General features: G+C 30.2%; 2 protein-coding genes across 3 annotated transcripts; both read left to right on the top strand.

Moving 5' to 3' along the window:
* Positions 1-404: 404 nt before the first annotated feature.
* On the top strand, positions 405-5,935 carry LOC130443406 (equilibrative nucleoside transporter 4). Of its 2 annotated transcripts, none has more exons than XM_056778002.1 (9): positions 405-729; positions 869-1,023; positions 1,928-2,056; positions 2,116-2,190; positions 2,246-2,472; positions 2,580-2,787; positions 3,578-3,757; positions 5,253-5,501; positions 5,599-5,935. In XM_056778002.1, the coding sequence occupies exons 1-9, from the start codon at positions 554-556 to the stop codon at positions 5,850-5,852; spliced, it is 1,653 nt and encodes a 550-aa protein (XP_056633980.1). In that variant the 5' UTR covers positions 405-553; the 3' UTR covers positions 5,853-5,935. The 2 variants fall into 2 exon arrangements, with proteins under 2 accessions (XP_056633980.1, XP_056633979.1); XM_056778001.1 differs by having other exon boundaries at positions 3,575-3,757.
* Positions 5,936-7,387: 1,452 nt separating this feature from the next.
* On the top strand, positions 7,388-12,219 carry LOC130443395 (dynein regulatory complex protein 11). The gene is made up of 9 exons (XM_056777969.1): positions 7,388-7,515; positions 7,633-7,909; positions 8,153-8,520; positions 8,716-8,927; positions 8,980-9,302; positions 9,547-9,710; positions 9,835-10,304; positions 10,855-11,079; positions 11,793-12,219. Exons 1-9 carry the CDS (start codon positions 7,388-7,390, stop codon positions 12,050-12,052), a joined length of 2,427 nt encoding a protein of 808 aa, XP_056633947.1. The 3' UTR covers positions 12,053-12,219.
* Positions 12,220-15,310: the final 3,091 nt, after the last annotated feature.

Here is a 15,310-nt window from a genome sequence, read left to right as displayed (position 1 = left end):
AAATTATGATTTTATTTTGATTTTTTCATATTTTATTAACTAACTCTATTGATGTAGTGTCAGCAAATTGAAAATAATATTATTTTAGAGTATCACATCATCTTTTTTTCTCAAATTATTTTCAGTTCTATTACTGCTATCTATGAATAAGTTTCTACACTAATGTACCGTTATAATAATAAAGAAGAAATCTATTTAAAAAAAAGATAGTATGTAGATCGTTCAATAGATCGAGCTTACTATTATTGTAATTAATATTCTTTTTATATAAAATTATAATTTTTATTATGTATAAATATATAATATGAATAATTTTAACGCATTTAAAATTATAAGTTATAACTTTCTAAATTGATATTAATATATATATAAAAATAATCTGCTCATGCGCAAATTTTGAAATCAATACATTAGTTTCCATGCGCGATTTTCTGATCGTTTAACGTTATGGTCCAGGGTTTATCTTTACGTTAAACAAAATAAAAAATAACAAGTATTGAAAACGAATCGTGATTAAATGTAGTTAACTCAGTGCCTGATTTTTTATTTAAATATGGCCGAGGAAAGCCTCGACGGTCCGGAATACGAAAAATTAGGAAAAAATAGACGACATGAAGGATTTTCCCGAGCAGAAGTGCTTAATGAATTATCACCCCCCGTAGACAAATATAATTTAGTTTATTTGTCTTTTATGAGCGGCGGCATTGGGTTTCTACTCCCATATAATAGGTAAGACTTCTTGACCTTCCTTATGAACGAAAACGTTGTTCATGGTAGGCGCAAGTTCAGATTTACAACAGGTGGAGCAATTTTTAACTCATTTAATATTAAAAGTGGAATAATTTCCCATCTTTTTAATATCTTCTAGCTTTATCATGTCAGTAGACTACTTTAAATCCAAATATCCAGATAGTCCAGTTGTTTTTGACATGTCTTCGGTTTATATAATCACAGCTCTGATAACTGTATTTGGAAATAACATGTTGGTTGAGATGTTCTCTTTGCACTCAAGGATATTTTTTGGTAAGTACGTTTGTTTGTACTGTTTTCATTTATACGCCCTCTATCTTTCATTAAATACATTGTTCAAACAAATTTAGGTTATATTATGTCAACTGTCATAATATGTCAATTATATTAGTTGATCATTTGTCACAAATCACCAACTATTTCTTATTTGCCTATGTTATCTGTCATATGTCGATTATGGTATGAAATGTTCTAATATCATCTAATCATTTGTCATAAATCCTCCACCATTTTTTATTTGTCCGTATATTCTCTCAACAAATAATTTGAGGTTATTTTGAGTCAACTATCATATGTCGAGATTATTATGAAATCTTGTGATATTAACTATTAATTTGTCATAAATCACCCGCCATTTTTTATTTGTCCGTATATTGTGTCATCAATTAATTTGAGGTTATTTTAAGTTAACTTTCAAATGTCGAGTATATTATGGGATGTGATATTAACTGAAAATATATCATAAATCACCCGCCATTTTTTATTAGTCAACAATTAATTTGAGGTTAAATGAAGTCATGTGTCATATGTTGATTATATTATGAAATGTTGTAATATCAACTAATCATTTGTCATAAATCATACTCCATTTTTTAATTGTCCATTTAATTTGAGGTTATTTTAAGTCAACTGTCATGTGTCGATTATATCATGAGATGTTTTGATATTATAATAGCCCACTATTTTTTATTTGTCTATGTTATATGCCAACAATTAATTTTAGGTTTATTAAGTCAACTGTCATTTGTCGATCATATATGAAATCTCGTGATACTAACTGATTCATATTTCATAAATCATACGTCATTTCTTATTTGTCTATGATATCTGTCAATATTTAATTTAAGGTTATATTGTGAACTGTTATATATGTAATTGTATTTAAATTCACTTTTAGGTTATGTTGTATCTATAATAACACTCTTATTAGTAATGAGCTGTGAAGTATATTACGAGGTTTTCGAAACTAGAGGATCTTATACTGCGAATTTAATAGCAGTCGCTGTAGTTGCTATTGGCTGCACAGGTAATTGATATATTTACTGTTTTTAATTTCTGAATTCCTCTCGTATTTTTTTAATGCAGTGCAACAATCTAGTTTCTATGGATACGCCAGTATGTTACCGCCACAGTATACACATGCTGTAATGGTTGGGGAAAGTGAGTATTAATTTTTTTTTTCGAAATACGAAAATTTTATGAAAAAATGTTTAAGGTGTGGCTGGTGTGGGTACTTCTTTGGTTCGAATTACGACGAGGTTTTTTATAAAAGATCTTCGTCAGAGTACAATCGATTTTTTATTGGTATCGATAACTACAGTCGGACTCTGCGCTTTGATCTACCCTCGTATCAGAAAGACTGACTTTGTACAATTTTATTTAGGACTTTGCGAAAGGGAAAAAACAAAAATTACTCTCGAGCCCAAAGAGGATGCTGGCTTAGTAAGTATTGAAATACCCAGCAATTTTTATTTTAAGTCCCTATATGTCAAAATAAAATATTTAAATTTTATTAGTGTTTTTTCTGATATTTTGTGAAATATTTCAAGATAGAAGTACAAGATTCGCGTTACGGTATACTTAAAATTCAAACCAGTCCGCCGCCAGCTTCTTCGAATGTGATGAGCTTTTCGAATCCCGTCTACGAACCTTCAGACACGGCTGTTAGACCAACTTACAAAGTCGAAGATGTCCTCATAGCTAGCGGAGGATTAACCGTCACAAATACCGACAGATTTGGTTGGTCTTCATTTAAAGGTTGGTTAATTTGATATATAAGGTTTATTTCCGGTTCGTTTCAATCCATCAGAGCACCGTCCTTGGTATGGTGACTATTCTGCGCAATAGAGATTAAGTGTTACAACCGTCACAGTCGACGTGAACCGTTTCCGGGACGGTACTTTCGATACTTGGTTGGTAGCAAGTACTGTTACCAGAACTGTGAATAGTCGAAGATTGCGCAGAAAATATCATTTAAACGCTTCCAAGAACGGTCCAGATTAGATTGGAACTAACCTATAATCAGTAAAGGATGAAAAAATATTAAAAATTTCTCAGTGTTTAACGCGGTATGCAACCCGTTAAACATATCTGTATTGAAGTGCTCTATACCAGTGAAAAACGAGTTAGTCTGACTCATATAATGGCGGACGGTTATATCCGCTTTACCAAAGGCGTGCTATATAAAAATTATTCAGTAGAAAATAATCCAGAAAAAAAATATATAATAAATTTCATGTTTAACAACGTTTTCTAATAAAAGCATATTATATATTTCAATGAAATAATGTCAATATGTATTTTATTTTAAAATTGTTCAATAATTCTTTTATTTTATTCAAATCAATTTTATTCTTTTTCAAATTGTTTTCGGGAAATTTTTTTTGCCGATAATTTTTCTCATGTCTATGATAGTGATACACTAAAATTGTGCACAATGTTTTATTTATATACAGGGTATGACAATAATAAAAAATGTTATGAAATTATAAAATATTTTCTGGGAACTTTTTTTGTTCGTAATTTTTTTTTATTTCTTTTATAGAAGGTATGCGAGCTCGGTGGACGGTTATACAGAAGATATACCCTTACATGGTATCGATATTTTTAGTATATTTCACAACACTCTGCCTTTACCCTGGTATAACTTCTGAAGTCGTCAGTTGTCACATGGGACAATGGATGCCCATGTTGATGATGATAGATTTTAACTGCGCAGACGTGATAGGTAAATATCAGTTAACTATTTTTTCTTTTTCTACTCTCTTAATACGTTAACTTAGTCTATTCATTCATTTCTTGGTCTATTCAATAACTTCTTGGCCTGTTCGTTCATTTCTTAGACCATTTATTTGTCTATTCATTCATTTCTTTGTATGTTCATTCATTTATTTGTCCATTCATCCATTTCTTGGTCTGATCATTCATTTCTTTATCTGTTCATTCATTTCTTAATCTGATGATTCATTTCTTAGTCTATTTGTTTGGGTATTCATTCATTTCTTTGTCTAAACATTCATTTCTTGGTCTATTTCTTTGTCTATGCATTAATTTATTGATCTATGCATTCATTTCTTAGGCTATTCATTCATTTCTTGATCTAAGCATTCATTTCTTTGTCTCTTCATTCATTTCGATGTCTGTCCATTCATTTCTAGAATTATTTCTTTCTATATTCAATCATTTCTTGATCTATTCATTCATTTCTTAGTCCATTTCTTTATATATTCATTCATGTCTTGGTTTGTTCATTCATTTCTTTGTCTACCCATTCATTTCTTAGGCTATTAATTCATTTCTTGATCTAAGCATTCATTTCTTTGTCTCTTCATTCATTTCGATGTCTGTCCATTCATTTCTAGAATTATTTCTTTCTATATTCAATCATTTCTTGATCTATTCATTCATTTCTTAGTCCATTTCTTTATATATTCATTCATGTCTTGGTTTGTTCATTCATTTCTTTGTCTACCCATTCATTTCTTGATCTATTCATTCATTTCTTAGGCTATTCATTCATTTCTTGATCTAAGCATTCATTTCTTTGTCTCTTATTTCACTTCTTTGTCTCTTCATTCATTTCATTGTCTGTCCATTCATTTCTAGAATTATTTCTTCGTATATTCAATCATTTCTTGGTCTTTTCATTCATTTGTTAGTCAATTTCTTCGATTACTCATTCATTTCTTTGTGTGTTCATTCATTTCTTTGTCTATTGATACATTTCTTTGTCTACCCATTCATTTCTTGGTCTATTTCTTTATCAATTCATTTATTTCTTCTACTATCTCTTAGTATATTCATTCATTTCTTGGTCTATTTCTATTTCTTTGTCTAATCATTCATTTCTCGATCTATTCATTCATTTCTTAGGCTATTCATTCATTTCTTGGTCTAATCATTCATTTCTTTGTTGCTTCATTCATTTCGTTGTCTGTCCATTCATGTCTAGGATTATTTCTGTGTATATTCAATAATTTCTTTGTTTATTCATTCATTTCTTGATTTGTTCATTCATTTATTTGTCTATTCATTTATTTCTTTGTATACTCATTCATTTCTTGGTATGTTCTTTCATTTTTGGTCTATTCTTTCATGTCTTGAAGTTTTCCTTCATTTTCTTTTCGATTTTCTCCATTATCAAATCTAAAACGTCACTATTTCTAATCTCAGTTAAAATTAACCTCAAAATAATTAGGTGGGATTGTTTTTTGTTGTCTCAGGTAAACTAATGGCATCTACTAGATATTGGACGGGGCCGCGTCTACTGAAATGCTCCATTGCAAGACTGACGATCATACCAGCAATGGCGTTATGCGCAGTACCACCATTGACAAATTTTGGTTTCCTCAGCAGCGATCTGTTAGCATTCGGTTACTCTATTATCCTAGGATTATCCAATGGAATACTAGGAAGCGTTCCCATGATCCAAGGACCTACAAAAGTACCTCGGTGCTATCGAGAATTAGCTGGTGAATATCTGGATTCATAATATTAAGTATATTCATTGATAGGAATGAAAATTTCGAAGTACTGACGGAATTTTGATCAATTAGTGGTTTGTTCCAGGTAATATGATGACGTTGTACTACATGTGGGGACTAGCGACCGGTTCTGTAGGAGCCTACGCTCTCGAAAAAATATTGAGACCCATGAAAGTGCATCGGTATTGTGACAACAGACCTGACAAATATATCCGCATCGATTTATCGAAAAGTACCAACTTGACGGATTTAACGACGTTGACTACTGCTTCGACGTCTACTATAGTCGCGACGATATTGTCCAATTTATCCACTATGAATACTACCGAAACTATATAAACGCCTTTTTCTTGTTTTAAATTATTTATATAGTTAGTTTATTCCTATTTTGTTGGATGTGTAATAAATGTTTTGCGTTTTCATGTCTATTTATTTAATACGTTCGATCCTATACACTGCGCCACAAACAATCCCGTTGACCGCGCCAACTAAAATTCTTTCCTATTGACTGCGCCAGTTATAATTTTCCTGGCACTACATACACAATTATACTGTTATAATTTTTATACATTTCTATTAACTGCGCCATAACTGGAGAAAATCTTTTCAAAAACTTCATAAACACATATTTGTCGTTTCCACCAAAGTTGCGTTCTACTTTTTTCGAAGATAGCCATAAGAAGACGTGCCGGTAGAATTCGGGCATGTATATTTTTTTTATATCGGTTTAATAGTTAAACAAAATCTGCATGTTCAATACGTTTTGTTCCAACGATAGTAATTGCTGAGTCGAAACAATCCTATTGACTGCGCCAGCTACAATTCGTTCCTATTAACTGCGCCAACTAAAATTCTTTCCTATTGACTGCGCCAGTTATAATTTTACTGGCACTATTAACTGCGCCATACTTGGAAAAAATCTTCTCAAAAACTTTATAAACACATATTCGTCGTTTTACTTTTTTCCGAGGATAGTTATAAGAAGAAGTGCCGGTAGAATTCGGGCATGTATATTTTTTTAATATTGGTTTAATAGTTGAACAAAATCTGCATTTTCAATACGTTTTGTACCAACGATAGTAATTCCTGAGTTAAAACAATCCTATTGACTGCGCCAACTACAATTCTTTCCTATTGACTACATCAGTTATAATTTTACTGGCTATTACATATACAATTCCACTGATGGTCAATTCTGATCCAATCCTATTACTTATCCTCTTATAATTCTTCTGTTGGCGTCCATTATAAATACCTAACCTAACCTTTCCAAAACTTTTTTTCTTCTTGGTACAAATGTATTGGAATCGAAAAATTTTGTTTTCCACTTTCCTCGAGGAAAGTTATCAGAAAAAAACCTCGGTATAATTCCGAAAATACTTAATTTGGAATTTAGCAAGAATTATTAATATAAATTATTAACATTTGGTCAATAAATCAAAGAAAAAGAGTTATTCAATAAGTTTCGTACTAACAATCCTATTGACTGCACCGGTTATAATCCATCTAACTACGATATATTCCATTTTGTACTATAGAAAGAAAGAAATCAACAATTAGAAAGAGTAGGAAAACAATTGAATATATACTTAATAAACAAGGATGAAAGTTATACCATATAATGATTAAAAAAGTTGAATATAGTGTACCCATCAATTTTTCTAATGCAATTTTATTTTCTTTCAAATATTACTTTTCATTCTTCCATTGACTTCAGATAACTTTTTTATAGTATTTATTTAAAATTGTAAGGTTTGTAACGCCACTGGGTACAATTCAATAATCTCCCTACCCTTATATGGACACAGATTGTTTACAACTATTGATCAAACAAACGTTTTATTCTCATACGTTAATTTGAGATTCATTTTAATATGTCTCACAAAACCTATAACGATCTATTCAAAAATACTCAAGATATTTTAAATGAAACCCTACAGCTCGAACCGGTCCAGGCCGATAGGAGAGAAGACAGGGAACTTCTGGCAACGTTGTATGTAAAGTAAGACAGTTTTTATAAATGGAAATAACTTTTTTATTATTATAAGTTTACTACCATTCTTCTCTTCTTCTTCTTCTTTTTAATATACTGCTAACCTTTATTATTCTAACAAATCAGATACATCGGTGTAGCTAACAGATTGACCGTATGCGTTGATCAAGTTGTACAGCCACAAAAACTGATACTTATAAAAAAATTATTAGAAGCTACGTTGGGAAGAATATTAGAAATAAAAGCGGATTTAGTAGAAGCGGATTTGAATGAATTCACTCATTGCGGAAATATAATAGAAAAATTGAAAATCACACCGACAGATAGAGAATTAGTTGTTCCGACATGTTTTAGAAACGAAAGAAAAGAAGAAATAGAATACAATACGAGGGTAATAGATGAAGTAAGTGACAATTTATATTTATCGTATGTATAGAGTGATTCTAAAACATAGTGTGTTTTGTTAATACATTTTATGACAGTTTTAATGGAATTTTATTCATCTGCTAGTTGAAATTGATTCTTTCTGATAGTTATTATTGAGTAAATATCAAAACAAGTGTACAGGTTATGTATTTTTCCTTTAATTTGCAAATATGGAAGGTATTTTTCACAGAAGATTATTTTTTTTGTGTTTTCGTATCAGGTCCTTTCAAAATTAGGTTATATTGATAAAACGACGAAGAAACCCCCTATGACCCAGCATCAAGCGATCTTAATAATACAAAAGCACGAAAGGGCTCGGCAAGGGAGATTACGACAACAATTCATGAAAGAAATCAGGATGATGAAAGAAAAGAGTAAACCGACACAAGAAGACATAGAGGAAGAAGCTAAAAGAGGAGGAATCAGTTTATCTGCCGCTTTGAAAATACAAAAAATATGGAGGGGATACATCACCAGAAGAGCTACTAGAAGAAGGAAGATACAGGAGATGTTGCTGATTGGTATGATACCGCCGCTGAAGACTAAAAGCGACGAAATCGAGAAAGATTTGGAAAATAAAAATTATAGGTAAATATAATTTTTTTACACCCTCGTATATTATTACTTCTCTTAAACATATTTGTAATTTACGACATACGATTATGTCCTTTTTCCACCTTGAACGTATGTCTTGCTTTATTTCTTTTGCGTTGGATGTCTAATCATCTCATCCAGTGTTGTCAAATTTGATGAATTATACATTTTTTTAAAATTATTGTTAAGACGAAAATTACAAATAGAACGGCGTAAAGAATACGAAGAATCGGTTAAACAAATAAGAAATAATTTAGAGATAAATCAAAGAGGCGCAGTTTTAGAACAATTAAGCGACCAAGTGAGAAATTGGTTACAAGAATATAAAATTTCGACTGGGAAAATTCCTGAATATACAGGAGACGATAGAAGTGCTTCGAGGACACTATTCAGCAGACAAGGTAGAAGAATCTTCCAATTACATACTTTTTGTAGTGAATATTTAATTTGAAGGTACTGAAAGTGAATTGAGCAAATCGACTCAAATATCATCGAAAGAATCTAGAACTAAAAAAGGCTTCAAAGGTAAAGAGAACAAAACTGATAAGGTCGAAGACGAAGATCAAACTACCAAAGCGATTTTATCTACTTTTGTACCAGAATTGAACCTAAGAAAAGAAGAATACGATGAAATCTGGAGAAATAAGGACGAATCTGATAACTTTCGACAATATCATTATAAAAATATTATCGAACAAGAACAGATGATGGAAATGGAAAACGAGCTAAGAAAAGTCGTAGACGAGATGATGAGAGCCGAGTTAGAATTACTCCAGGTAATATAAAAATAGTTTTTTTTGTATTTAAATTATATTCAATAATTGTTTAAATATATTTAAAACTAATTTTATTTAATTCATTTTATATATTAAAAAATTGTGTACGCCTCTGGATTAAATTCTGTGAAATATATAACAGTGTTGTCACGTTTCGTATAACAAAGTAATTCTTTCTTTGTTTAACACATTGTGATAATTAAATTATTACTTTCTCTTCTTTATTTGAATTTTATCACTGTAGGAGGCGTTTGATAGAGATAGAGGACATAAAGGTAAGAAAAAATCTAGTAAAAAAGCGAGAAGAGCGGGTAAAAAAAGTAAAAAGAAAAAAGAAAAAGATTTGACACCCGACAGAACAACGGAATCTTTATTCGAAGAATTGGTAGCAAACGGAATAATCAAAAGGTGAATTTATAAGTCAGTGGTATACCGCTAAATAAATTATTTCAATATTATAAATAATATCAATTTCCAAATAAGATTTAAACGAATTTCAGGTTAAATTAGATGTGTTATTCAATTATTTTAGATACCCAAAAGTGGAAATTACGGATTTCCAAGGTGAAATTTCCTATTATCCCCCTGCGAAACACAACATCGGGAAAGATCCCCCGATAGCCCTCGGGGATTTACGTCAACTTCTCACAGAATATTGCATCATACCATTTTTGACTCCAAATCTACACCAAACTACCCCTCATATCAAATCTCTCCTTTTAAGCGGGAGTAAAGGTAGCGGGAAAAAAATGTTGTTGCATGCTATATGTACGGAAACAGGTGCGGTGTTGTTCGATATAACGCCGTCGAATATCGTCGGAAAATATCCCGGAAAATCGGGGTTAATCATGTTGATACATTTGATATCGAAAGTGTCGAAGTTGTTGCAGCCTAGTATTATATATATGGATAATGCTGAAAGGCCGTTTGTTAAAAAGATTCCTAAAACTGACAAGAGCGACCCCAAACGACTGAAAAAGGATTTACCAAAAATTATAAAAAGTGAGGATTTTTTTTTTATCAATTATATGTCTTTATGATCTAATTAATAACGATTAATAAACAAAAATCACCCTGTATAATGTAAATTTTATCAAAAAATTATATTTCAACCAAGTATTTTTGTTCTAATAATATATTCTAATATATTAAAATATTGACTTCCCCTCGTATAAAATTTACCGAGTTAATCGTCTCAACAGTGTTGCCTAATGTATTATATATTAATTTTAACCAATCGATTCCTTTGGTATCTTTATTTTCGATATTCCGAGACCAGGGCCGGCGTTGTTTTTAAATTATTTTATAATAATTCAAATAATTTTATTTTTACTTCCGGTTTAACAAATGATTGGGTAGGTTTACTTCCGTTTCAGCTTTTTGAATTAATTTATCATAAGGGAGATTATTATCGGAGGGATTGGGAGAGGCTTACGGTGGAAAAAATTCAAAAATAAATCGTATTTATTAATCTAATTTTTATTTACATTCGAATTTACTGTTTTTGGTTATGCTGCATTAAGTTAGGTTAGGTTTACTTTGTTATTTTTAGGTTTCAGTCCAGACGACAGAGTTATGTTGATAGGTACGTCAAATTTTCCATGGGAATGCGATCAAAAACTGTTGCAACAAGTCTATCAAAAATTCGTTATGATACCACCTCCGAACTACAGTTCCAGGTACATAGCTTGGAGTAAATTACTTGGTGAATATATGCCCGTCAATTGGCAATTTGACATCGGTTTGATGACCAGAATATCAGATGCGTACACTATAGGTATAGAAAACTTTCCATTGTTTAATTTTCGTTTTTTTTTTCTTATGAATAATTGTCAAAAATATATTATGAAAATATTAAACTCTCCTCGTATAACCGTTAAATGTGACTTGTGTTTTTAAAAATATCAAATGCTCCTCGTATTACATTTAACTCCTCGTATAACCGTTACAAATTTGATTGAATCAAAATTGTTGGTGTTGTTTGTTTTAAAAATATCAAACGCTCCTCGTATAATTTTTACAAATTTTATTGTATGGACAGCTTCAGTTCGTATATTTATAGAACATCAAACGAATAATTTTTCTCTAATTCTCGCAAATTTAATATATCGACAGTTTATTGTGTTTTAATAATATCAAATGCTCCTCGTATAACCGCCACAAATTTAATGTATCCACCAAATCAATTTGTGTGTTCTAAAAATATCAAACGCTCCTCGTATAACCCTTACAAAATTAGTTGCATCGAAAGTTTCAGTGCTGTACGTTTTGGAAATATCAAACCCTCCTCGTATAACTTTTACAACCTCAATTATATTGACAATTCCAGTTCGTATATTTTAAAAATATCTCACGTTCCTCGTATAATCATTACACATTTAATAATATCAACAGTTTCAATTTGTGTGATTTAAAAATATCAAACGCTCCACGTATAACAGCGTCCGTGTTGCCTAATCTACATAACCTGTAATATAATCCTAATTTCAGGGTCTATAATAAGCACAATTAAAGAAGTGATGACGGTAAAAAGGATGCTGCAGCTACGAATACATCCTCTTAGTCCTTTGGAGTTGGTAAACGCTTTAAGTAAGCGAATTCCAATTTATAAAGAAGAGGAGGATTGTTTCGAACAGTGGTGGTCGAAAGTACCTATTGTGAGAAAGAGAGCCAGAGCTGTGGAATTATTGTTAGAAGAACAAGCAGAAATGCAAGCTAAACAACAAGCTAACGCTAAAAAGAAAAGTTGACTGATTCGTAGACTTTATGAGATTTGTAATACAATACAAAACGTCCTGAGTACGTCACTGACAAAAACTTCAAGATGGCGATGACATCTATACCTAGCGGCAACGGCGTTGTCAGTTTTCAATATATAAATAATGTGTTTATTAATTTTGATAAAAAATTTAGAACTTACTTTTTTGTTCCTCTGTGTACATCGTAAACTAATATAGATATTAATTATTTACTAAATATGTTTTTTCGTTTATTTTACAAGTATTTGAATATTTAATTGCAGATAATTTGTAAATATTGAAAGCATCGCCGCCTATGGATTGTCTTAAGGTTAAATCCAAGCAAATTTTTTAGACGTCTTCAATCGAGTTGGAATCCGTGAAGAAACAAAAAAATCTAAAAGATAGGCATGTTTTTTTCCGTCTTGAATTTTTCATTTGATATTTACTTAAAATAAAAATTATATTATATAATATAAAATTATCGCAATAATAAACTTCATAGTTTGACATTGTATCGGACATGCGATGAATACCACGATCAGTTAAAATGTTATTTTCGGAGGTTATCGGGTTACCAAAGAGGTTACGAGTGATTCGCTTGATCGATGGATAAAGTTCTAAGTGCAGAAAATACAGAGTCATCAGATGTTGAAGATTAATAATAAATATATTTTTTCAAATTTATACCGGGTGGCTAAATAAAAGTGCAATAACACGGAAATTAATCGTAATAAAAACTTTGTTACTAAAATAGTGAGAAGAAGACCGTGAGAATATTTTTAAATTTCCGCCAGAGAACGTCACGCTAACATTTAAAATGAAATATTAACGATACTCACCTGGTAAACGTATAAAAGAAGAATAAAGTTGCCACAAGTTGAACCCACTGATTTTAGTGAAATTTTCGCCAAAGCTTGGCTTTAATTGGAGAATATCATATCTGAAAAGATTTTTATTGACAAAGTTTCGTTTGCTCTCCAGCCCTCTTCAAATTTATAACAATTTTACTGAATATCTCAGAAAATATTGATTTTAGAAAAAAAAGTTTCAAACAAAAAATGAGGCTCATTAAAAGTTCTACAAAAAAGCTGATATACATTTTTTTCGTAAATCTATTTTTTTGGCTGTTATGACCCAAAATATCTCAAGACAAGCAAAATTTCAGCAGAATCACTGCATCTTATCGAAACTACATCCAAAAAAATGATATATTTTTCAAGTTGTAATCTTTTAAAGTAATTCTTGTCCTCAATTTTGTTTCGTATCAATCTAATTTTTTTTTTAGCAAACCATTAAAAAATTTAGAGGAATTATAGTAGCTTTTATTTAAACAATAATATCATATAATTCAAAATAATTTGTAGTATCAAAAACCATTTAGATTTCAATCTATGCATTTTTATCTGACCACCAGGTATATCGGTGGAATCAGACGAATTGTTGGAAAAGCCCAGCCAAGTTTTAAAAGTGTTTATAAACGAGTCAGGTAAACATTTAATATGAATATTTGATCAATATATTGATAAATAACTTTTTTATCGCAAAAGTGGACTAAGTACGGCTCTTAGCAACAATCAATTTGATAGGAACCGGATTTTCCATCGATCTAATCGCCAGTGTGTAAGTACTCTAATTTTAATAGATATTATTCTAGACGAGATCAGATATGCAAAAAAATCGGTAGGTATTTCCTAATATAAGAATAAAATAAAAACGATTTTATATTTCATACTTTGAAAAATACAATTTAAAAAAATTTGTTTTAATCAAGAAGAGGATTTATAAGGAAAAATGATTGTCCATTATGATAAACATAAATCCGGCAAAGTTGCAAACTGCAAATTTGAAACTAATTCAATAAAATTCAGATTACTTATTCACAATATAATTAGATGATTTTCTACTGTGTATTATGACAATTAATAAATAATAATATGTATTTGATGGTTTTGTTTTCCCGCCAAATATTCTTATTGAATAATGAATAGTCGATAAAAGTCATATATCTCCTTCCTTTTCCGGTTCCGATCAGTTTCAATCAGTTACATAACAATTGTTCTTGTTTGAGGTTATGTTGATATGAAATATAGAACAATTAATTAGTTTTTAATAGAATTAGAAGTTATAGTTTTTTAATTCACCCCGTAACATAATTGATGTAATGCATGTATATTTAGTCATTATATTTCTTTTTAACCAAAAGGAAATTTATTAAAAACTGTTTAAATTGTTGTGAAATTTGTAATAATTTCATCAAACACGCTATCACGTGATATTATTAAATCATTATGTTAAATGGATGAATTTACTACTACGGAATATTTTCTGACAACAAAATAGAATCAATTATATATTTAACTGAATTATTTTATGGAAAAATTATTGTTTATTAAATAATTTTTATTTATTTCACCAATTCAATACGTAGTAGATATAAATTCCTAGGTATATTAAATCAGATTGAAAAAACGAACAAAACTTATAAATTATTAATTATATGTTAGGTTACAGCTTTAGGAATATAATTAATGTAAAAAATAATGGAAGTTTTTTCAAAGTTATACGATTACGTCAATTACATTCTAGAAAATCCTATTATAAATATTGGACATTATTAATTTTAGTTTATAGCCTATAAATGGAAAAGTCATTTTCAGAAGTAAATAATAGATAGCATAGTACGATTTCTATTATAGACTAATATAAAAATCAATCGACTAAATCACGTAATACGTTCGTATAACATCGGTTTTATTCGTACTATAGTGAAATGGTGGTATTTAAGGACTGTCATTTCCAATTATACCACAATAAAATATATTTTTTATTAATATTCCTAAATTATTCAACAAATTGATTATTATCTATATTCCATTCGAGAAATATTAACAGGAACCGATTTGTGACAATAAACTTACAAGTTTGTACGAAATTTATGATCAGTTTATTGGGGTGAATACATCCTACATGATAGACAACTAAATCAACCTTGAGAGTTTTTTATATTTATTATCAAACAAATGATGTAATTCCATATAAAAACCCCTGTAAATTAGTAAATCCATGTCGTATCGTCCTATTATTAATTATGAAAATAGAATCTACGAGTTTCCCAAAATAAAATTGGGTAATGAAATTTATCATGACTTATTTGCGGATTTGATATCAAGGTCGAATAATTTATGTAATATGTGTCTTCTGTACGACACTACGACATAGTTCGTGAATAATTTTTGTCTGTGAGCGCCATCGTCGTGGAACGAACAA

Source organism: Diorhabda sublineata, chromosome 4 (genome assembly GCF_026230105.1).
Source record: "Diorhabda sublineata isolate icDioSubl1.1 chromosome 4, icDioSubl1.1, whole genome shotgun sequence".
In the NCBI taxonomy this organism is placed as follows: domain Eukaryota; kingdom Metazoa; phylum Arthropoda; class Insecta; order Coleoptera; family Chrysomelidae; genus Diorhabda; species Diorhabda sublineata.
Note: the sequence above shows the minus strand (reverse complement) of the source record. Positions and strands in the feature narration are given on the sequence as shown.